The sequence below is a fragment of the Lissotriton vulgaris genome, chromosome 8 (assembly GCF_964263255.1).
Source record: "Lissotriton vulgaris chromosome 8, aLisVul1.2, whole genome shotgun sequence".
NCBI classification, from domain to species: Eukaryota; Metazoa; Chordata; class Amphibia; order Caudata; family Salamandridae; genus Lissotriton; species Lissotriton vulgaris.
The window spans coordinates 1,241,929,019-1,241,954,057 of NC_141696.1; the positions used below are offsets into that span (position 1 = coordinate 1,241,929,019).

Genomic DNA, 25,039 nt, shown 5'->3' on the forward strand with positions numbered 1-25,039 from the left:
CCCCAGGCTTTCTTCTCCTCCGCTGTGTTTCTTCAGGAATGCAGTCAGCTGGAGTCCTCCTTGAGCCTCAGCCAATACCCTTCTGTGAATCCGAACGCTTCTGTCATGTTGCTGATAATGTTAGCAGCACCAGAGCAGCTCCAGGATAGGTTGGAATGGGCTGCTTTGATGCCCCATCAGGCACTGGTGACCTGTGCCGGCTCTCGACCCAGCTGTCTAATACAGCCAGGTGGAGAGGTTTGAAATGCGCATGTCAGGCTGGCCGTTCCAAGACAGCCGGCCAGAGTGACATGCACAGTTTAAACTGGAGCAGCTAGCAACACTGCTCTCTGCTGCCAGTGTGCAGCTATGGCCCCGCCCAGCGCTACCACGCTGCTCGACTGAAACGAAAAGTAAAATGGTAATGAAATCTCTTTATCACCATTTAATTTTTCATGCTTGTGTCACTGTGAATGGAGGGGGGCGACGCTCCTTTGCCTTAAGGGAGGAATCACTGCTGCTCATGGATGCTTTTCAATAATGTAAGCAGAAATGTTCGTTATCACATTTAACCTTATCTCTTTAATTTTTTCTACTGGGAAATCACTTCACATCACTCCCATGTCATTTTGGTAGGTTATCTCCCATTTCGACTCTCGAAACACAGTTACACCAGTCTTTTTACAAATGTCATACCAAGAAGGAAACAAAGAAGGCAAATGGTCTTCGACACGTGCATAGACATGAACTGTACTAATAAGCCTGTGTCCAATACAGCTAGTACAGGTTCTAAAAGACTTTCTCTTTGCACTGGGACTTGTCGGACGTTATGCATCCTTCATTGCTGTCTTGGGTTTAGGGGTTCGTACACCGAAATCAATGTTTTAGCCGATTTTGGCTGCCAAAACGTTATTTGCGATGCAATACACATCTACTATAGAAATATTTGCGTTGCCTAATGACTGAAATATCGAGAAAGTACCTGGCTCCTGATGAATGAGAGTTGTATGCTTATGGTTGCTAGAGGGTGTTAGGAGTGGGCATAGATTTGTGGCTTCTAGAACGTATAACTTTCCGTGCACATTTTGAACCCGGCTTTGCTAAGCCCTTGCTAAATGAATGCAAACTAGACTTTGCAGCGGCATATCATTTTTTGTGCCAAACTCATTCAAACAAATGCAGCAGCCAAAATGAACCTGCTATAAAAGGTCATTGTATCCTGCCCATTACAGTTTCATTTTATAAGTCTGATGAGCCAGTTCATAAATTTGGTAAACTAGTGCAGAACTTCTCACACGCTTACCATCATAAATATTTACTTAAAAGCCTAGGTTATTTATGCATTTATTTAGATCATGGGCACTCCCAAAGATTTTTCCATGGGCCACAAAGTTTGGTCTGTTATATGACCCAGAGCCACATCGATGCCTGCATGGTGGCAATCCATGGTGGCTGTGGAGGTGGGTGCACTTTTGGTGCAAGATGGCTTTGAAAGTAAAGGTGTTCCTAAAGATAAGTGATGCAGGACAACCTAGTCACTTCCTTTCTTTAACTCCAATTAACCTTTAAATAAAGGCTTGCCTGTATGTGGAACATCTTTTTAATGTTGGTGCTGAATCGAGCGATCAGCAGCTCAGTGCTTCTGTTGATCAGGGACTGCATGTAAAGGTCAGGAGGGCCACATGTGGCACCCGGACCGCAGCTTGAGTATTACTGATTTAGATTGTTCTCTTTTCACAATTTAAATGTTGATTGGTTGGTTGGATGATTTTGTAGTCTTAGAAATCGGTGAAGAGAGCCTTTACTTCTTTCTCTTCTCTCATCTCGTATGCTGCTATTAAAAGGTGCATCCATCTGTTAGGTACAGTGGCACATCCTGGACGAAACTTTTGATAACTAATATTTTTTTCAGACCAACCACATTTACTGCCAAGCTCCTTAGTAAATTAAGTTATTTATCTCTGGTGATTCAGCTTTCTCCATTTCATCTCAAATTTGTGGCTTGTTTGATTCCAACCACCCGCCCTTTCTAGCGCACAAATTATCTAATGGTTATTAACTGCACCTCCCGCAGTCTTCCACCCTTTACCTTTCCCCAATCCACCTGCTACAGACTCTGGAAAAATTCCCTGCTATGACACATTGGATTCATCCAGCATGCAGCTTCACTAAATGCCTGTATGCTGAGAAGGAAGAACCTCTACTGAATTGGGGAAAGACAATGCTGCATCGCTGGAGTTGTCTTGTTACTGGGGAGATTTGGAGCTTCAGAGACGGACTTCATAACCCAGCAGCCACTTGCCTACATCACCTGAGGCACATTAGCCCCTCCCGCCAGCCTCTACTTAACGCCTCGCAGCACCCGCTACGCAGAACGCGCGTGGGCTGGGCAAAGCCGGGGCCAAGGGCGGGCCCGTTTGAGCCTGTTCGAGGTCGGAGGAGGTCGGGCCAGGCCCCCCGGCCCACCTCTGACCGAACCAGTATCATAAGGTCAGTGTGTAATCAGTAGATATGTATATTAGTGTTATTTACCTTTACTTGGCGTTCCGACTCTTGGATCAGTTGCTGTGTTCCAACATATTGCTGGCCACCAAAGGAGGAAAAGGGATGAGCTCTGTTACGGGTGGGTCATTATGAAGCGCCAGCACGCTCCGCGCTCCAAGGCGCAGGTGAGATGGGAGACGGAGCTGGGCCGCCCGTTGACGCGTAAGGAGTGGGACAGGGTACACTATCGCGCACATCACACTGCAGCGAATGTGGCTGGGGCTGAGGCGGCCTTCAAAATAGTTGCATACTGGTATCACACACCGGCGAGGATCCACGGGTGGGACCCTAAGTGTTCGAGTCTTTGTTGGAGGGGCTGTGGCGCGACAGGTACCTTGACGCATCTTCTTTGGCACTGTCCCAAGCTAGTGCGTTACTGGATGGTGGTTCTAGATGACATAGACAACGCTTTCGGCATCACCATTCCCAGAGCTCCAGAGCATGTACTGTTGGGCCTACCTCATCCTAAGGCGTTTCCCCTGCGCTCCCCGCGGGGTCGGCAAATAGCCCTGGCTCTCCTGGCGGCACGCCTGGTCATCCTTGCACAGTGGCGCTCACCAGACGCCCCTGACCCGAGGGACTGGATTAGACGCCTTTGGTTGCTGTTGGGCATGGAGAGGCTCTCCCTGTGTGTGGATGGTAAAGGGGACACGTATGCGAAGCTCTGGGCACACTTCATACATCTGCTATCTCTGGACTTACGGGAGGTAACATGCCCCAAATTCCTGCAGGTGTTGCAACTCATCCCGCTAGAGCCGCCAGGGGCGAGCATGTGAGAGACCACGGTTCACCCCTGGAATGTGGCGGAGTCCCCAGGAGTGTGGGCTTGGTCAGAGGCCTAGGTCATGCTGATGCGGAGGGGGTAGGTGGGTGGGAGGGAGGGGGGTACTGGGCACGTGGGAGTTGGGGGGGGGGGGGGGGGGTGGGTAGGCTTTTGTTTCCTCTGTGGTGTTTTTGTTTTCTCTGGTTTTATAAAAAGCAACATCGACACCCGACTCGGTTGCACCACTTGGCTGACAGTCCGCCCTCGCCGGGTCGCCCTCCGGGTTGTAGACCTTGTGGCTGTGTTTCTGTGCTGTTTTTCTACGCCCTGCAGGCCGGTGGATATAGGTAGCCTGGCTGTGTTCACTGCTATATGTCTGCTGAATAAAAATTGTTTGATTCTAATTAGAGCAACATCAGTACTAGCCCACGAAATAGCTCTGACTGAACGGCGTTTATTGATGGACCCCATTTTATCAAAATGTTCATCTTTGGGCGGGCTAATGCATGCAAGGTCACCCGAGCAACCCACAGACTCAGCCACTAACTCTATCGCCGTGGCAGGGGGCAGTCATGAGTCTTTGCAGGCCCCAGAGAGTCCAGCTAACACCGTTTCTGTCCTGGACCCCGCATTTAACATCTCGCCTGCTGTCCCGGCTTCCAAACAGTTTGTTTGTAGCACACCCCCTCGTCCTCTAACGAGGTCCGCTCGAAGCTCCTCATTGCAAGCCACAGCTCGGTTGCCGGATCCTGCAATAAAGAGAAAATGGGGCGGGGGCCCGCAGAGGCATAAAAACGCCAAAATGCATCCATCCATTAGGACTGGTGAGATGGAGTCCGCAGCAATGCCACCTATATTGGAGACTCGGCTGGTGGATGTCCATTTACCTATAACTGGAGAGGGTTACTGGGTGAAAATGGGAGCCCTACTCCCCACATCCCTGCTACCACTTCTTGAGACTCTTCAATAGAGGAAAAACTTTAAATCTGACACAACTGGCTGCACGACAGCTGGGGCAAGGTGGTGTAAACACCCTTTGCTTTAGATATAGTATTCCTATATCTAACCCTAAAACTTTTGCGTCTTGAATCCTGTACCCAACCATGCTAACAACAACTCGCCACGGGGGTCACACTGTGTCACCTGTAGTAACATCAAATATAATATGTAACCCCCCTGCTCGTACTAATCCTCACATTCCATTGCCCTTTAATACAATACTAGCCCCTTCGAGCAGGCACACTGATGTTGGTACCACAGGGAACCTTGTTAATTTAATACATGGTGGGGGAGGACCTAAGGTGAACACAAATCTAGTGATTCCTACTCAGGGGGATGGTTCAGAGCCTGATTTGCTGAGAAAAGATAAAGCTTATGAATCTCGCAGGCGCTCTTCTAGACGTGGCATAAAGAACTCTAGCTTGCCATGTGTTGACTTACCACCTGAATCTATCCCGTATGATGTTGTATTGTCGGGTGTCCCTGGTTTGGAACAAGGCACAGAGGAGTCTTATTCTGTCTTAAAAAATAAGTGTACCCATTGGTTAAATAATAACAGACAACTTCCACCGCAGGTACATGGTGAAATTTTATAATCCCGTAGAGTAAGCTGGGTGGGTCTAAGAAAGATATATATCGAGGGTGATTGCATTTTGATTAACTTTCGAGACAGGTGGGTGGTTGACCACATATGCGATTGGTAACCGACGCGGGTGGCCACTGGGATTAAGTCTTTCTCTTTAACTCATTTTTACCCTTCTTATTTCCTCTACCTTCCTTTAGAGAGTAGGGGTATTCGATGGGACGGTAGGGAATTAAAAGCACAGGCTGGAAGTGCTAACAACAGAAGTCGCAACTATGATACTTTCCTACCACCTGTTCTCCCACTAAGTAATAGATTCAGCATCCTGGATCAGGTAGACTGACCGACATTCAGTACCCAATTCTTTAATCCCAAGGGCCAACGCTCACGTAAACTGGGATTTGGTGAGGGAATTGTGACCCATGATCAGACATTGATTTTGAATAGGGAATTAGCAAGAGAAGGAATTCTTAGGGGAACCATTGATGACAATGAGGAGGTTATAGATAATAGTCCGCCTGGTAAGATGGGGAGTTCGCCCAATTTAATCGAGCGGGGAGAGCATACTCCTCTACTTGAGGCCTTAAAAGCTGAATTACCTTAAGGACTAGTGGCTTTTGACTACCCTCCGTCGACAATCAACTATTTGGTACTAGTAGAGAATGATATAAGGACAGTTGCTAGCCACTCTGAGGCCACTGTTGAAACTACCGGTGGCCCTGAGGGGGAGATCTTGTTTGTGGCCCAAAGGATAGGGGTTCCCACGAAGGGTTCGCAGAGTATCAAGGCAGTTTTACCATCAGGAATAAGGATGCTGTCCTGGAACATAGCTGGGTTAAATGCTAAAATGGACCTCCCGGACTGGGTCGAATTCGAGACCCATGAGATCTGCTTATTCCAGGAGACCTGGGCCTTTAAATCTCTGCTTAGAGTTGGGTATGCCACCTATTGTAAAGCAGCTGTTAAGGGACCAAGGGGCAGACCTTCGAGGGTTGGGTATCTGGGTCGGTACACATCTTGGTTGTTCAGTGAAGCCGATAGACACCCACTCTTCCGATATTTATGTATAATTTTCACCCGTAAAAACTTCCCTGAGGTGGCCATTATTAATGTTTACTCTTGCCCTGTTAGGTATGGGCAGACTTCGCAGATGTTAGATTGTTTGTTCACTTTTCTTTTGTCGCTGCCTGAGCATGTTTTTCCTATCATTGGTGGGGATTTCAACTGCCACTTTGAACCCCTAAATGATTTACCCCGCCCTATAACGAAGGATGAGGATTCAACGTGGGGAATCCCAATGTGTAACCATTACCCGGTGAGGGGTTGGACTCCTTTAGACCTGCAGCTGACCTCACTTACTCGGTTATTTACTGAGGGCATGTAATGGTCAACTGCTAGCTGATAACACAGGGAATCACACATTTGAAAGAAATGGCCAGACCTCCGCAATCGATCATATTTTGGTGAAGGTGGATATCTGGCATAGGATTGTGAATTTCCAGGTACAGTCCTGCAACGAGAGCGGTCATAATCCGCTGGTTGTCACCCTGGATTGGTGCCAACCGGTAGTAGGAGCAGTTGAGACTTTCCTGCCCCCTTCTAATCTTATTGCAATTGACCAAGGCAGAAGAATCCGCTGGGAAACATTTTCACAATCACCTGAGGCAATGTCTTCCTTGTATAAATCCATCATACCTTTACTGGTAAAGGCAAGTTCAATTACAGATAATTGCGGTGTCACCGATTCTATAGAAGAGCTGGGGGATAACCTCTTGGATATAGTTTGAACCCTGGCAGAGCTTTTTTATAGCACCTCAATTCACAAAAGAAAGGAGCAAAGAGGCATTAACCCCTGGTACAATAGAGCATGTAGAGAAGCAAAGAATGCCCTAGTGTCTAAACTTAGAGAGGGCGACATTGTACAGATTAGGGGGGCAAGGGCATCTTTTAAGAAAATTATTTTAGATGCGAAATCTGAATGGGAAATTGATAGATGGCAGGCCATCAAGAAAGCCCTAGATGATAGAGATCCAAGAGGGTTTTGGAATCTGGTGAAGACAGAACCCGAGGGTAAGAAAGCAATTGAGCCAAACCTTTGTGAGGAAGTTTGGCGATATCGATTTCCCTGATTTTAAATGCTATTAATTGAGGTTTACTTTTAACTTTGTTTTTTAGTTTGTTTGTATTTTTAATGGATTATGCCCTATGCTGACAATTTCTAATATGCTCCTAAAAACTGTTATTGTCACACTTGCCCATGCCTAAAGTACTGTACGGGTTAAAAACATGATTGGGCAAGACCCTCTCTTTATTGACACCTTCTTGTTTCCTGGGGTTTATATGTAATTAGTTTTACTATCTGCTCCTTTTTTAATTTACTTCATTTTTTATATGTTGTCTCATATGGACACATGTATTCCTATCAGTCACTCCTATGGCAGGCCTTAACAATCCTGAAGGCAGAGTGCTTGGAATTATGTGAGATGGTGCTCTGGCATGAGCTGAGCCCGTTTGCAGCTTGCGGAACCAAGTCCTAATAGCTGTTCCATGATAACGTGTACCATATACTCTTAAGTGCCTTATAATCCTCGCGGTTATTTGCCAACTTTGGTATCGCTTTATCAAAACATGTCGAGTAAGGTGTCATACGAATTGGAATACTAACCCCTCGCCAATTCTGGCGACGGGGTTAGCATTCCACCCTTCTAGAGGGACACAACATGTATGTAACTGTGAACCCCGGTTAAAGTTAACTCGAGCCTCAGCATCACAAAATGGATGCTGCCACCACAGACACAAGTCTGACCTCCTGCTGCTGGGAGTCCTTCCAGCGAGGAGAGCTTGGCCAAAGGGTTTCCTGTCAGGGGCGGTGCTAGCACCATCCCAGACAGGGTTTTGTGTATCCCAGGTAAGCAGGGCTGAGAGGAAGGTGACTGCAAGTGGCACCCCGGTGCTCACTGTGCATATGCCGGCTTAAACCAGTTCCAGGGGCACACCAGCCCCTGAGCTGGGGAAAGTCCGGACAAGGGAGAGGGGTGTAACCACCCCCCTCCTTGTCCCACCCATGGACAGGACCTACTCGCGTGGCCAGCCCCTTTTCTTAGGATAAAGGTAGGAGCAGGCCCCCTTCCCAAATTAGATAATTCTGAATCTTGACTACTTTCCACGAAAGGACTCTTGAACATTTCTGAAGACTCTCCCTTGTGGCTAAAGAGTAGCCACCCTGCACCAGCGGGCACCATCTAAGCGCATGCGGTTTGCTGCAAGTCCATCCTCCGGATCAAGACTGCCCAGCTCAACGAGACCCGGATTCCCTGGCACCTCCCACCTCTACCTACATCATCAGCCCAGCTGAGATTCGTGGGTGTGACGAGACCTGAAGGGACCGGCCATCTTCAAAACTGCACGACGCTTATCCAGCACGACCGCCGAGGGATCCTCGAGTGAGTGCTTTGGGGTTTGAGAAGCCCTAACCCTGAGCAGCTCCAGCACCGAAGTCCAGCCCCCCCGCATCCACAAGATCTGTGTGGGGCCCTTCTGCTCTTTGCTGCTCACCGCGTTGTCCGGCCACTTGCCTGCTGGCTTGTAGCCCTCCTGACGACTAACCACGACACTTCCATCGCTGGTCTCGTAGCTCCAGACTGGCCCTAGCTCCCCTCCACCAGAGGAGCACCCCGGACCCTCCTGGTCCACTCCAGACGCCATTTTGAGTCCACCGCGTGGGCTTGCCTTTGCCAAGGTTTGTTGCCCCAATCCTGGGTCCAGCATCGCCGACAGCAGACACCTTCGTGGGACAACTCGCACCTCCATCCTGGTCGCCGACAACGCCTCCTGGTCCGAGAGACTGCAGAACCCAGCGTCGCCCACTCACCTGGTCGAGGTGACTTCATCCGGTGCCATCCTGGTGCCCACCTAATCACTGGCTAGTGATTAAGAACTGAGTCCCCTCTGCTTTCAGGTCGTCTCCATCATCGATCCAGGCTTGGATCACTCCGGACATCATCACTGGTCGCCTGCCAGAAACTTCTTCTTTCAGGCTCCATAGACTGTAACGAGGATTCCCGACGTCTTTTGAACCCTATGCAGCCGCAGCCCCTGGGCTAGGTAACCTGAGCATTTCGGTGCTCCAACGTAGGTTCACTATCTAAGTGTCCAGATCCTTTTTCGTTTTCAGCCTAACTAGTCTGATTCGTCCGATAACTGTAACTTTACGAAATCTAGCATCCATAGACTTTGTCCCGCATCCCGCGTGAGAGTGCACACTCTGCACCCGATCTCCCTAGGCCTCCTGCTCCTAACCTGAAGGTTCAGTAGTGTAGTCCTAGCGATCCTGAAGCCTCTGGATCTTGTTACTTACCTGCTAGTATTTCGCATTCCACTTTTGTAGTATATGAGTTTCGTGCCCCTCGGGCATTTGTGTAAATTGTGCAACTTAAAGTATTTTCGTAAGAGTTTTGTTATGTGCTTAGCTCCCTGACTCATAAAGAGATCAGGGTAGACTTGTTATAAATAAATATCCTTTTATTTTCATAACTTGTGTGGTGTCCTTTCACTTGGTGTTCAAGGGGTATATGTGATAGTATAACAGCTGGCTTAACACGCCCTCTAGAGTTTAGCCTAAAGACTGCTCTTGTCCATTCTACTAGGATAGCTGGTCCATAAGGTTGACTTACAACCAATCATCAATAAGGGTCGTTTGGAATGATCCACAGTGATCACTAGAATAGAGAGCACTACATATCAGGCCAACTTCTCACAACCAGGATGTTAATCTCTGCTTGGAATCAAATTGGCTGTGTAGAACAGATAATGTTATCTTTCCACTTCCACAGTTCCTGAAGCAGGTATGGTTTCATGTACCATTTTGTGGGAAAATATCCCATTGCTATTGTGTGCTTGGGACGTAAACACCACACCTGAACATGGGGTTGGGTGGGAGGAACAATATACCACACCCCAGAGGTGTGTTGCTTGCACCCTAGCTTGCAGTTCAAGCATGCCATTAAGGATTGCAAGGGTGGCTTTATTATTTGTATTAGTTGTACTGATTTAGTGTGATAATGTTTGTTTAAGCTAAACGTATGTAGCTGGGGGGGAGCCAATACTGAGACAACGGCAGCTTTGGGGTTGTGCAGCCCCCTCGGTGTATGATTAGTCAGACAACCCGTCCCACAAATGTACAGTGTCATGGGACAAAAAGCAAATATCTTATTACTCACATTGCGTCAGGAGGGGAAACATCATTTACTACCAAGTCTTTACCACGTGTGATGTTTACTACGGTTCACTTACCACGCAAACGTCTTTTCAACGCGGGTGCATTCCATGACCGTCTTTACCACGCAACGTTCATTCCTTCCAGTCTTCGTTCTTTCGTCCTGCGTGTTCATCATTAAGAAAAAGGAACTTAAAAAAAAGGGGGGCTTGAGGGGCACCTCCCTCCCCCCTGCAAAAAACAAGCGGATAGGAAAAAAAAGAAGAAAACGGAGAAAAAAACGATATTAAGTGCCTCTGACGATCAAGGAAAGAGCCTCCCCAGCGACGTGGCGTGTGCATCATTATAGTAGTCCTATCTCTATTTTTCAAAACGTGTTTTGACGCTCGTTTCCTTGAAGGGCAGCTGGTGAAAGGCGTGGAGAGGTGAGATACGGATCAAATGTTTAAACATAAAAAAATATAATTAAAGCGCATTGTAAATTAAAAAATTTAAAAAGAAAGGTAATCTGTAGTATTGGTTTGTAATAAACATCGATATTTTGCTTTGTTCGGCAGTTTGGAAAATATTTTTTTTAGCCTATGAGTATCATTATGTACAGGACGTAAGAGGTTAAGTAACGTAAATTTTGCGGTGTATAATCGTGCGTTGGAAAATGCTGCGTGGTAAAGACGCATGCGAAGTAAAATTTGCGTGGTAATGCCATGCGTGGAAAACGTTAGCGTAGTATTATCATATATTCGTCAGGAGGGTATTGTCATTTTTCGTGTGGGTTTGTGCATTACCCATGGCTCAGCTGTAGAATCGTTATACTTTAAATTTCGCATAATCATTTCCCATGCAGTATTTGTGTGGACCCTAGTTTCACCCTTCCCTTAGCATGACTTGCATTCTCAGTCTTTGCACTTATCGATGGGCTAGGTCCCTGAAGAGAAGCCCAATTGGCATTTTCAATAGGCATCTGGTGGCCTAACGGGAAGGGGCAGAAATTAATCTCTATAGCTTTGTATCTGACCATCATAAGTCCTTGATTGAGGTTTGGTCCATGGCTATTGGATAGGTTTCTCTCCCTATCCAGAATGGAGAGTTGGGGGAGGGAGAGCAGATTAGAAGAGGGCATGTGTTGGCAAAGGGAAGTGAGTGTTTAGCATTTTTTATGTAAGTTCTACTTTCTGATGTGTGCCTATAATTCTTTTTTTAAGGATTGATTTTCTTTGCATTTGGTGTGCTTATTGTAATTTTTGGGATGATAGGAATTGAACTGATGTTTTGTGGATTTTATCCGAATAAGCAAATCGGAAGTGTGCAAAATATCCCATAATGTATGAAGCTATGGATCCTATGAACTGAGCATTCAGCAAATTTTACATGCTTTGTTCTTGTAAAATGCATCACATGGCTGTAAGGCCCTTATTAAAACACCTGCTATACAAATATATATCCAGTCTGTCATCATGGTTTTGGAGTTTTACATCTTGGGGCACCACAGACTGATAAAGTGTGCTAAAATCTACGCATTGACGTAAGCTAGTTTGGAAAAAACGTGGTATTATGTAATAAGTGTTGATGTTTTTAACTATTTCCATTCCGTCTTTAGCAATTGATGTTCGGTATCAGACCTGAGCGTAACAGTATGAACTCAGGATATCGGTTAATCTACATTTTAATTAAACAAAACAAAAACTTTGTGCTTCTTTTTAGAGCTCCATTTCACGAGGAGGTGATTAAAAGTATAGTTTCATGTAGATTAAGTGTTGAACTACGAGACAATATGTTTAACCACTAACCTTGTTTGTTTTGAAAACAGCACTAAAGCTGCCTCTGGGAAAAACCACAGTGATGCACTTGGTGGCGAGAGAGACTTTGCCAGAACCGAACTCTCAAGGTACGTTAAAGATGCCCTTACTCATAAGCACATCTGCTTGCCGCGCATTGGGAGTAAACTGACAAAGAAGTGCTGCTTTCCAGAATGTGAATCCACCCTCTGAAAAGTGGTAAAAACTTTCAAAGTGTGGAATGTCCCGTTCACTAATTAAAGGATGGCAAAGTTGTAGTTCTTGGGAAACCCATAACGGAGTCTTAAATCCGTAGTATAGCTACGTGATTTAAATGTCCTCGCTTTAGAGATGTGTGCAGCCTACATACACAGATTTCAGTCACAGTGGGGTCGCCTGCTAGGGCCACTTCGTTGCATAGCTTCTGTTTTGTTGGCCAGAACTGTGGCGTTTAGCGTTTCTTTTCCCATTATATTTTGGAAGTAGAGTCCCCCCCTACTTCAGCAGGAAAATGAGTGTTCCTCAGAACTTTGCTGCAGGATTAGATAGAAGAATCTCCCTGGCTTCGGCCACTTTGGAGTTTGAAATGTGGAGGTCACGTTTTCGCATGCATCAGTTTCAAATGGAAATGTCATCAGATTTGGCTCTTACGTGCTTTATCTTGCTCTGTCCTTTAAGGTGAACACAGTCATGCCCAAGAGTACCTCCGAAAAATCTTGGGAACTTATCTCCAAATTTAAAGTGCATTTGTAAGCATCTGGCTTTGTCATGTTCATTTTTTTGTTCTTCCTTCCAGGCATCCACAGACCTCATACAATTTTTACAGCATTGTCTCAGTTCTTCATTGAGTCAAATAATCAATAATCAGAAAGTATCTTTTAAGATTTTGTGCCTTGACTCGGAACGTACTACTTGGAATTGAGGGATTTTTGCCTGATCTGTTTCTCTGCATTTTTCACCTTTTCTTTATGAACGTTTAGCCTTTATATAGCTCAGACTACATTAATGACTTTTGGGTCTGTAGTACCAAGGCTCCTGCATTTATGAAAAATATTGTAGCACTTCAAAAGGAGAACGTTTTTCCCTTAGGCAGGAGAGTTTTCACCACACGTTATGAGTCACTGAGTGTGGATTGTTAGCAAAAATAAATCTCAATGCCACCTATTTTGACCTGTGCTAAAAAGAAAAATCGCACCAGAAGTCCTGGCCGATTTCAAAATTAGTATCAGAGGTGTATCGAAGAAAAGCATCCATCAATATAATCACTTGTGAACAGAGAACTCTTCTGCAGGGAGCATGATCTCTAGGTCTATCCGAGACCTTGTCTCTGTTTACAAAATATGTACCAGGTGCTGGTTTATATGGACATGAATGGAAGGTATGGTGTCAGCCGCATCTCCTGTCCCTTGCCATTAGGAGACTGTGGAGTCTGAGCATGCTGCCTCCACAAACTCTGTTAATAAGCATCTTAATTTACAAATGAATTATTTACCCATTCACTAAACAAACCCTAGCTGCCTTCGGAACTCTCACAGAAACAAAGTTCTGCAGAACAATAGGATTCTTCCCTTTTATCTTCTTTGCAATACAAATTTTAAGACATATTGTAGGGTAGGTGTAATCTGTTAGCACAGGAATGCCTCCTGGAACACTACGATCCTCAAGTCTTCTAGCAATGATCTGTCTGTCATATGAACAAGAATTTCAAAATGCGAATGAAATTAAAGAAATCTGGCTTGAACCCTTTCGGTGCAGCCACACACTACTGTGTCACACACTGACAAGAAAAGCACTTCACAGTCCACATCTTCTTGTACAGCATTCCACATTTGATCTGATTGTTTCAAGCTAACTTTGTAAATCATAATACAATTTCCTCTTCTTAATAAAAGAATTATCTCATAACAGAATAGTAAGGAAGAAACAAAAAGTTAGTCAACATGATTTTCGAGCCAGGCATGTCGCATTTATGGTAGTCTGCCTGGCGGGTGCTACACATCATTGTAACGAGAATTTTGCCTCTTTTACCTTGCACTCATCCTCCACATACTCTACTCTGCTGAACGTCTAACCATCCTAGAACATCCACACTACTCCTTACCCCTTGATCTAATCGCAGCTGCACCACTCCGTTGCAGACCTCCTTCATTTGCTGAGTCTTGTCACAGCCACATTTGTAATTTGCGTGCTCTTTTCCCTCTGGTTCGGGAACCTTCAAACACTTTTATACTGTCCATGAACTATATCTAGCCTGCCTAACTAATGGCATGTTAACTGTGTGCTCGTCCCCTTTCTTTGAGAGAAACACGTTGTGGCACACCTGCAGTACTGCATGGTGTAGACCTACATGTTCACTCCAATTCATTCAGAGCATCACCTTACACGCCTCCAATAGTCACCATAAGCTCATGGTACCAGGCAACTATACGCGTCACCCTCTTATTAATGACATTTCCCTCCCCGACCTTCCATTGCACTGCCGGCAAAACACATAGAGAGGGATCTGTGACATGGAGCAGCATGTTTTTATACTCTCATGCGATCTTTTGTAGTGCACTCGTTCACTAAACTCTGTTAACCACCACAAGATGAGAGCAATCCTTCATCATGTTGGTCAACCTATAATCCAAGAACTTTTCTTGGAGTTAGTTCAGTGCGTTGTGCTTATGTTCTACCACCATCAGTACTTAATTTGAACCAGTGGTTTCTGGTGCTGGGCATAGGCACTTAATTGTCAACACCAGCACTTATGACAGTCGGCCACATGGTGGCGCAGCTCATCTAATTTAGAGATTAGAACAACAGCTGTTGTTCATGATACATTCTACATTAAAAATGACTAATACCTGTCTTCCCTGCCATTCCTTTAGATTTGGGACTTGGAATAGTCTGAACTGTCACATCTGCAGGAGGGGGATGGTTAGTAGGTATTTGATACCGTCATTGGCATCAATGATGTCTGCAATGGGTTGTGCAAGCTGCAGTGGCCTCCTGTTCAGGGCCCTGACACTTATTTTTTAAAGATTAGGCACTGATCACCACTCCCCCTCTGGAATCCTCTTATTTCTTCTGACATAAACTGGACCTTGTTGTTCATGATAAATGAGCTTCTAACTGGTGCTAGTGTACTTCCCAGCCCGGGTTATTCCCACCCTCCCCCACCCCACTCACAAAGGGTACTTTTCGCACCTGAGCTGTGAAAGGATTCACAGAGCCCATGAGATTCTCCTCCGGGAGTGAGTTGGGTGCTATATCAAGAAACCGACACATGAACCAAAGTATAAACTCTGGGTAGTCCTCCACGAGGAAGAGGTATTTGAACTGCTCTCTTCACTCTTATTCGGCCTTCTTCACTGCGTTCGCCAAATTGATTTTAAGATTTGCACCTGTCCTGCAAATGTTGTGGCCTAAAAAAGGCAGTGCTGAAAACCTAATTTGAGATTTTATTTCCTCACAAATCACACCACTGTCTTCCAACCTCTTTGTTGCATTTTTCAGCCCAAGTTCTTCTATTTTTTAAAGGTCTGGCACATATCAAGATATGTGGAAAGAATGATTTCTTTCCCAACTAATACCTCTGATGCCGCTAAAAATGGTACCCAGAGAGGCCAACCTAAATGGTATTCTAATTAAACGATACAAGTGAATAAGTTTAATATAAGAATAATATTGTTTCAATATAGATGTTAATTGATGTTGAGGGTGGCTCTACCATATGAAACACCTTGGCATCGGCTAAGGTGCTCAACCTGTCCACTGTGCCTAATAGAAGAATGCCCATCCTCCGAAATATTCTGATTTAAATCCCGATGAGTCGATATACATGGGCAGGCAAACCCTAGCCATGGTGCCAGAACCACAGGAGCCAACTACATTGTAACTTCTGATGCCTTAAATGGCGTTCTCATCCAGGAATCACTCCTGTTCTTGATTGGTTCCCTTATCAAATGGGGAACTGGCTACACCTTGTGTGTCACTAGACCCTCACCCTCTGTAAGTTGCTTTAGGAGACCACTTGAGCTCCCCAAATTTCACATTAAAAGCACTGGTGGATTTGGGCATATCCCATTTCAAAGTAGGTTCTACTAAAAAAAACCTCTTTATGCCTACTTTTTTCTGAGCACTTATCCTTATAAACGAGACTGTATCGTAACAGAGTGAGCTTTCCCTGAGATACTCGGATCTTTATTTTACGAAAAGTCCTCAAGAAGCCGTTCACACTATCTAGTTCAGTGTAAAAGGTATTCATGTCCTGAGCGGACATCTAGCTCCTCCACCACTACTGGTAAGTTTAAACATTCGGGCTACAGCCTCAGATTGTGAATATTTTCTCCACAGTCTGAACACATTCTGCCCTTTGCAAACTGTGGAGAAATGGTTTCTTTTGACTCACTTGCTGAACAAAACATAATGTACAGTACACCTGGAGCTGCTGGAAATATTTCCATGTGTACCACACTTGAAATATTTGGTATATTTCCCTTCAAAGGCTCATAGACCTTTCATCCAGAGACAGTCACCTCTGCTGCTCATTTCAGAACAGAATTCACCAGATACGGCTCAGTGCTTCTCCTTCCTTTAATGTGAGTGACACAGCACGCAGTGTCCTTTGGTCCCTCTTAAGTGCTTCACTTTATTGATATCCGAGTTTAGGATGTTCTTGGGAAAGCCATTATCATACTGGATTAAAAACATCTGAGTGCCTTTGAAACGTTAACCAAATCAGAACACCACAATGACAAACTAAACTAGAGACCCAGACGAAGTAGCCAAAGAAAACATTACCTGTCCCAAACAAGATGTCCTTGGATGACCGCAGGAAAAAGCACCTTGAGTCTACCTTTCTAAGTCCAGCAAGCACAATTATTCTAGATGTCCAGTTCAGGATACAGGTGCTCGTTGTCTTCCACTGCACTGCTAGCACACTTTTTGGGTCTGCTCGTCAACAGGCAAACATGATCCATTAAAAACGGTTCTTGGGTTTAACTAAATTTATTGGAAACCACAAGAGACAGGGTTATGCCCAGGTCCTCACGTATAACAACATATAGCGTATACCTCAACTTGACTCTTTACTCAGCAGGCTATAGTATGGTACCTCAATTTAGCTAAAAGAAGGGGGACCATCCTTCCCCGCCACCCTAAGTAATATATGTAGTCGAACCAAATGCAGTCATAACACAAGAAAATAATCTTTCACCATAATAAAGTCCTAGCCTCTGCTGAGGGCTTTTGTATTTTTAACAGCTTGCAGATCAAAATCTCCACAGAGTATTTTGAGCTGAGTAAAGAATCTTCAGCCTTCAGGGAAAGATGCTGATTGCTAGAAAGCTATAACCATGCTTCTTCTTCCATGGATGGAAAAGTTATGTTTATGACCTACAGGTGTTGTGGCCTGCGCTGTGTGATAAGGCACACATCAGGAAAATTGAACACTTCAAAAAGTCCCAAAATGTACATCACTCTTCAGGCCTGATTCCATAAATACTGATTACCTCTTCATTGAGTTTCCAAACTGTGTGAAAGCAGTTTTGCAGCGTGAATCTTTCTGCATTCACTATGCTGTGCCTTATTCCGCGGTCCAGTGGTTGGGTCCGAAATCGTAGTCTTTTTTTTTTTTCTTTTTTTTTTACGTAGCCCAGGTGGGCGTCGACGTCTCACCTTTTGGTGTCCTTCCTGTGACGTCTGCACGCTTATCCAGTATTAGGGGTGTCTTTCATAGATTCACATGCCTGAATCCTTCCCCGTCGTCGAGACGGGAGCCTCCGGTACATAAAAAAGTAATGTCCTATAGACATACATAGAGAAAAGTATCTAAGGGCCTCCCCTTAGTAGCCTTTCCTTGTCCTTATGTAAAAAGGACCAAATTCTCACAGTCAGCCAATCCGCTCCGACCTCCCTCTAGAACCTTTCTGGGAGGAGCCTCAGTCCCTCAGATTTTCTACCGCACGTTGTGCTAGGGAGTCTCCAGCCTGAGCTCTCCTCAGGATTCCTTCAACTTCAACAAACTTTCTTTGAAAGTGATATCTGAACCCTCAACTCTTCAAGGATTACTTCACTACACTGTCTTGGCAGTAAGTGTTTTCTTTCCACTGCTTCTTCCATGTCAGAATCAAAGAAGAAAGCCCTTTTCAGGGCCTGCTCTTCCTGTGGGAAGAAAAGGATCCATGTGGATGATCAGCACGACCTGTGCTTGTATTGCCTTTACCCGGACCATGTCTCAGACAAATGCAAGATTTGTAGGTCTTTTCCTAAAAAGACCGTGAGAGATAGGGAAGGTCGCCTTCTTATTTGGCTTGACAGGCTTAAGGACAGAGACAATCTGGACTCCTCTGTGAGCAGTGTTTCCAGGACCTCAGCTGTCTCTCAAAAGAGGCCTAGGGTGTCTTCCCCTGGCCCCTCAGACACTCCTCCTAGGAAGACCCACAAGAAGTCTTCAGAGGCGAGATCTGCGACATCTTCAGTGTCTGCTAAGGATGATAAAACCTTTAAGAAGCCTGCTCCGTCCTCTAGACAAGCCCAGAGGACTACCTCAGTCACGACCACAGTGTCTACCACATCAGCGTCGTCGCCTTCAGCGTCGACGACGACGACTACGTCTTCCTCATCGTCAGATAGACCTGTTTCCTCTATTATACTCCTAAAATCGTCGTCGACGACAAAGACCATGTCGACAACGAAGACTACACCGTCGACGACGCCGTCATTGACGAGCCCATCGTCGTCAAAGACGTTGCCAAAGATCCCACCGTCGACGACGGTGTCGACGAGAGACTCGACGACGAGGACGTCATCTACGAAAACACCGTCGACAAAGACGTCGACGACGACTTCGCAGTCGTCGACGACCAAGAATCCATCGCCCACTCCACCGTCGACGAGGACCTCGTCGACGACCCCGTCGACGAAAGGCTCGTCGTCGACGACCAAAGACTCTTCGTCGACGGCGAAGACTCCGTCGACGAAGGACTCGACGACGACAACACAGTCGACGGAAGACTCGTCGTCGACGATGCCGTCGACGGAAGACTTGTCGTCGAAGATGGCACTGCCTGAGCCATGGAAAAAATCGAAACTGGTGGAAGTATCGACCCTCATGCTGCCGCCGTCGACGGTTCCCTCGACGACGACAGGCTCTGATTCGAAGTCTGGCAAGCATACCAAACCACAAATTACCCCGGAAACAACATCTCCAAGCAAAGTGGAAACGCAGCCACCTCAGGAAATCTTCCAAAGTGAAGAATCCGAAGAGGATGACCATCTGGATCCCGCTACTTCGGTCTCGGACCTTAACATCAAATGCCAAAGCACTGATGAGGAACAGGAAGACTTCACCTATCAGGAACACTCTGTCCATACTAGCGTCCGCACGGAAGTCACCCCCATGATATGCTTACCGGCGACCCTTGTTAATGACTTAAGATTCCTTGTACAGGATTACAAACAACGCTTTCCGGATGCGGACAGAGGCAGTCAAGCGCCTAAGGTTCATGCGCCTGAGGACAAGGGGAATCAGACACCTACAGTCCAAGTACCAGTGTCCGCCCCAAAACAACCTCAGCATCACCCTCAAACCCACCATGACGTCCAGCCTCAGGTGGTGGTCTCTTCGGACGAAGATGAGGATGAGGAGGAACTGGAGGAAGGAGAGGTCCAGGAGGTACACTCGGACCACTCGGACCAGGATGAAGAGGATGAATAAGTGGCATCATCCCCAGCTTCACCACAACCACGTCAAGCGGACTCCCCGCCTGTGGACATTGCCGGCTTCCATAAGCTTGTGGAGAGAGCAGCGAAGAGATTCCATATGGCTGTGGAATCAACAGAAACGGACTGCTTCTTGCACGATTTCAAAGAACAGACACAAAAGTCTACTAAATCTATTCCGATTATAGAGTTCTTGTGGGAACAAGGAAAGAAATTAATGCTGACACCTGCTTCTGTACCGGCGGTTGTTCCACGCCTAGACAAGAAATACAGAGCACCACTTACTGCGGCGGCTTGCCTCAATGGTCACCCCAAACCAGACTCGGTGGTGACACAGGCGGCCCAGAAACACTCCCGTAACCCTTCCTCCCCACTGTCCGCTCCCCCGGACAAGGAAGGCAGGAAACTTGACACGATTGGTAAACGCTTCACAACCACATCGGCCATGACCATCAAGGTGGCCAACTCCATTGCCTTGTTGGGGCGTTACAATCGCCAACTCTGGGAGGACATAGCCCCTTACGTGAAGGAACTGCCTGACGCAGTCCAGGGTGAGGTAAGGGCTCTCCTGGTGGAAGGTCAATCTTCAGCGGCGGAACTAATTGACTGTGCTATCGACGCAGCCATGACAGGCTCCGTCAGCTTGCGGGGGCTGCAGTCCTGCGGCGTCAAGGATAGCTGAGAGCGACATCATTCCGCCAGGAAGTGCAATCGAAGGTTCTGGACATGCCCTTCGACGGACAACACCTTTTTGTGGAAAAAATCGACAAGGCACTGCAGACCATTAAGAAGGACACCGACATGGCAAGGGCACTGGGCACTCTGCAGTCCAGAAACCAGTCCTTTCGAGGAAACAGATCCAGAGGTCAGTCCTCTTATCGAGGTTCCTATCAGAACAGGTCCTCGTATTCATACAATAACAAAGGCCAATACCAACACAAACAGCAGCAAGCCCGCCAATCTTCGTTTGGAAGATCTAGCTACAGAGGAAAAAATACCAAGAGGGACGCTGGCGGCCGCCAGTGACCGATTACTCCAGCCAGTCCAACCACACTCTCCATCCTTTCAAATTGGAGGAAAACTGACCCATTTCCTCACCATTTGGCAGTACATCACCACGGACCGGTGGGTTCTTCAAATTATTCGATTCGGCCATTCTCTCGAATTCACCTCCACCCCTCCCAATACACCTCCACGCAGACGGACGCACAAACACCCGTGCCTGCTGCTCAAGGAACTTTCGATAATGCTACAGAAGGGAGCAATCGAAAGAGTGCCAGCATCCTCAAAGGGGAAGGGATTTTACTCCCACTTCTTTCTTGTACAACAAAAGGAGAACAAGTGGAGGCCCATCCTGGATCTCCGGGCGCTCAACGCCTTCCTACGGAGCCAATCGTTCAGGATGGTGACGATTCAAGAAATTCTGGGCATTCTAGAAAAAGGAGATTTCATGACATCCTTAGATCTCCAGGATGCCTACTACCACATCCCCATCCTCAGAAGTCACCGGAAATTCCTGAGGTTCGAGGTGGCGGGCCGTCACTATCAGTTCAAAGTCCTGCCATTCGGCCTCAAGTCCGCGCCGCGGATTTTCACAAAGTGCCTTGCACCGGTGGCAGCTTTCCTCCGTCAACTGGGTCACCAAGTCTTCCCCTATCTAGACGATTGGCTGGTGAAAGCACCCTCACCTGGAGACGCAGCCGAATCCTCCAACGCCTGCACCACCCTTTTTCAGAAGCTGGGATTAACGCTCAATCTCAAAAAATCCTGCATGGTCCCCACAACGAAAATCACCTTCCTAGGGGCCACCTTGGACACGGAGTGCACAAGAGCCTTCCCCTCGAAGGAGAGGACGGACAAGATCTTATCTCTGGCCACGGCTGTGGCGGCAAAGACACACCTAAAAGTTCGGACTTACACCTCCCTCCTAGGGATGATGTCTTCCTGCATACTCCTCATCCCGCACTGCAGACTCAGAATGCGCCCGTTGCAGGAGGCACTCACGAGCCAATGGACTCAAAGTATTGGCTCCTTCGAAGACATTATTCGGATCACACCAAAAATGTCCAAAGGTCTGGAATGGTGGAAACGTCGCATGAATCTAACTGTAGGGTTACCGTTTCTCCTTCCAGCATCACCTCTGGTGATAACCACAGACGCCTCCCTAGAGGGATGGGGCGCTGTTCTCCAGGACCTTCAGATCAGCGGCAAATGGGACACTCAGAAAAATTGCTCCATATAAACCTTTTGGAGCTGAGAGCCGTGTATCTGGCTCTCCAGGCCTTCTTGCCACGCATCCAGAACTCCCCGGTGCTCGTCAGGACAGACAACACCACGACGATGCACTATCTCAACAAACAAGGGGGAACGCGTTCGCTCTCCCCCTCACGCGAATCGCAAAAGATCTGGAACTGGCTAGTGCTGCACGGAATCCCGCTCAAAGCGGAATATGTCCCAGGAAAGGACAATACCATCGCGGACGCCCTGAGCAGGCAAAGACCCTCTCCCACGAGTGGGAACTATCCGACAGCGCTCTGACTCACATCTTCTCTCAATGGGGAGTCCCGAACATCGACCTGTTTGCCACCAAGGGGAACGCCAAATGCCCAAGCTATGCAAGTTGGCATCCCCAACAAGGGTCACTAGGAAATGCATTTTCCATCGGATGGTTCAGCGCCTTTGCATACGCTTTTCCTCCATTCCCGATGCTCCTCAGGAAGATGAAGGTGGAGCCCTGTACCCTGATCCTAATTGCCCCGTTCTGGCCGAGGCAACACTGGTTCTCGGATCTGCTTCGACTCTCCATCAGATCACCGATTCGCCTGAAACAACACCCGAACCTCCTGACGATGTCCAACGGGCAAGTACAGCACCCGAACCTCCAATCGCTCAAATTATCGGCCTGGCTCCTGAGCACAGAGAGTTCGGTGGCCTGAATATCCCACAAGACTGCAGGGATGTATTAGCTAAAGCAAGGGCAGACAGTACGAACAAAACCTACACTCTCAAATGGAAGAGGTTCTGCATTTGGTGTTCGGACCAGGGCCTGCGGCCCCTCGCCATCACCCCTGAACAGATATTACCATACCTCCTGCATTTGGCGCAGTCGGGACTAGCGCATGCGTCCATTAAGGTTCACCTGGCGGCTATCTCGAGGTTCACCAGAACTGTCACAGGGCCTTCTCTGTGGTCCAGTCGGCTAGTCAAGCAATTCCTGAAGGGACTCTACAGATCCTTTCCGAGGCCTCGGAAAGTCCCTCCTACATGGCAGCTTAATCTGGTACTCAACCAACTCATGCGTCATCCGTTTGAGCCCATTCATCGGGCATCTATTAAACACATCTCATGGAAAACAGCGCTCTTGCTCGCTCTAACATCTGCCAGAAGGGTTAGCGAGCTGCAAGCTTTGTCCATTCAGGAACCATATATGCAATTCAGACAGGACAGGGTGATACTGAGACCAAACCCTAAGTTCATTCCAAAAGTACCTTCGGACTTTCATCTCAATGAACCAATAGTCCTTAAGTCCTTCTTTGCCAACCCTTCAACAGCAGCGGAAAGGTCGCTGCATTCTTTGGACCTTATGAGATGCCTAAAGTTCTACCTGGACAAGACTAAGGCTCTCAGGAAATCTTCACAACTGTTCGTGGCATACAGCAGACCGAGAATGGGCCTGCCTCTCACGAAGCAAAGCATCTCCAGATGGATCTCCTCTGCGATTTCATTCTGCCACGACAAGGCCGGCCGGCCTTTGAATGATCATGTCACTGCTCATTCCACCAGGGCGATGTCCACGTCAGCAGCACTGTTCGCTGGAGTGCCGATCCTGGACATCTGCAGAGCGGCGACCTGGAAGTCACCGCACACTTTCTCCAGACACTACTGCCTGGACATCGAACTCCAGAAGGATGCGGCAGTGGGCCAGGCGGTGCTTCGCCATCTCTTTCAGTAAGGTGAGCCTTCCTACATCCCGCCTTCCAGGCATGCACATTCTTGCTCTTATGATATTCTATCTATGCTGTCTCCATGTTGTATGATATTATATGCATTATCTAACATGACGGCAGAGCAACTTTACTTTACAAATGTGCTCCTATGATTGCTAGCTATTCTGATTCAGGCATGTGAATCTATGAAAGACACCCCTAATACTGGATAAGAAATGCGTTACTTACCTGTAACAGCAGTTATCCAGTATTGGTGTCTTTCATAGATTCACATGCAACCCTCCCGCCTCCCCTGGAAGGACTCACTTCCCTCTCGGACTATATTACGCCAACCTAGCTGGGTGCGTACGAAAATCTGAGGGACTGAGGCTCCTCCCAGGAAGGTTCTAGAGGGAGGTCGGAGCTGATTGGCTGACTGTGAGAATTTGGTCCTTTTTACATAAGGACAAGGAAAGGCTACTAAGGGGAGGCCCTTAGACCCTTTTCTCTATGTATGTCTATAGGACATTACTTTTTTATGTACCGGAGGCTCCCGTCTCGACGACGGGGAATGATTCAGGCATGTGAATCTATGAAAGACACCAATACTGGATAACTGCTGTTACAGGTAAGTAACGCATTTCTTCCTGCGGAAGCTCCCACCTTTGGGCGCCATCTTCCGATTCTTTTTTCCGCCGTTGGATCTGGATCGTCACCGAGAGGTTCCAGAGTTTTGGGAGAAAAGAAGAAGGAAAAGACTGAAATCTACAGAAAAAGTTTGGAGAATACATCCAGAAACAACCACTGAGCCGGGACGACTAAGAGGGAGGAGAACACTTATACGTCCAACGGAGAATGCACACACATTGGGCCCCCTTAGCGCAGGAATGGACAAGACCCCGTTCAAATTCTGCCGCAATTGCCACCACAAATACGCGCAGAAGGGCCAGCACCCAGTTTGCAACCTCTGCCTGCCGGTCGACCACGAGAGCAAGGATTGCAACGCCTGCTCCTTCACCCCGAAGACCCTCCAGGTGAGTGAGAGGCAGAGGAGAGCCACCTACAGCTTGCAAGGTCAAGCTCCACCTCCGTCGCTTCGATACTTGGACCTCTCCAGTGAGGAAGAGGACAACATCGCTGAGGAAGAGGACAACATCGCCGAAGAAGCAGATGACTTCACGGTCGTAGAGACCGATGAGAAAACATCAAAAGAGGTAGGAGAGACGTCGACCCCTAAAGCCCCGACAGACTCTTGTAAGCCTGAGTCAGACTCTCGAAAAAGAGTCTAATTCCACGAAAGGAGCATTGGCACCGAAAATTTCGAGTGCTGCAGCTGCATCCAAGGACTAACAGCCCAGCGGATCCTTCGAAAAGAACTCCCAGACGGCAAAAACACAAGAAAAACCTAGGTCGTCGAAGCACGTCCCCGAAAAGGCGCGCTCGACGCCGAGAGAAAAGGACCCGAAGGCGACTTCGCCGTCGAAGAGATCGTCCGAAACTCTCAACGCCGAACAGGCCGCCGAGAAGGAACGAGGCCGAAATGGATAA

At 47.2% G+C, this 25,039-nt stretch overlaps 1 protein-coding gene across 1 annotated transcript in view; it reads left to right on the top strand.

The window, feature by feature from the left end:
* Positions 1–25,039, top strand: part of UBL3 (ubiquitin like 3) — a 317,172-nt gene that overhangs the window by 281,518 nt on the left and 10,615 nt on the right. Inside the window, exon 4 of the mRNA XM_086935152.1 lies at positions 11,891–11,968. Within this exon, the coding sequence (XP_086791278.1) occupies positions 11,891–11,968 (78 nt within the window). The remainder of the gene's footprint in view (positions 1–11,890; positions 11,969–25,039) is intronic.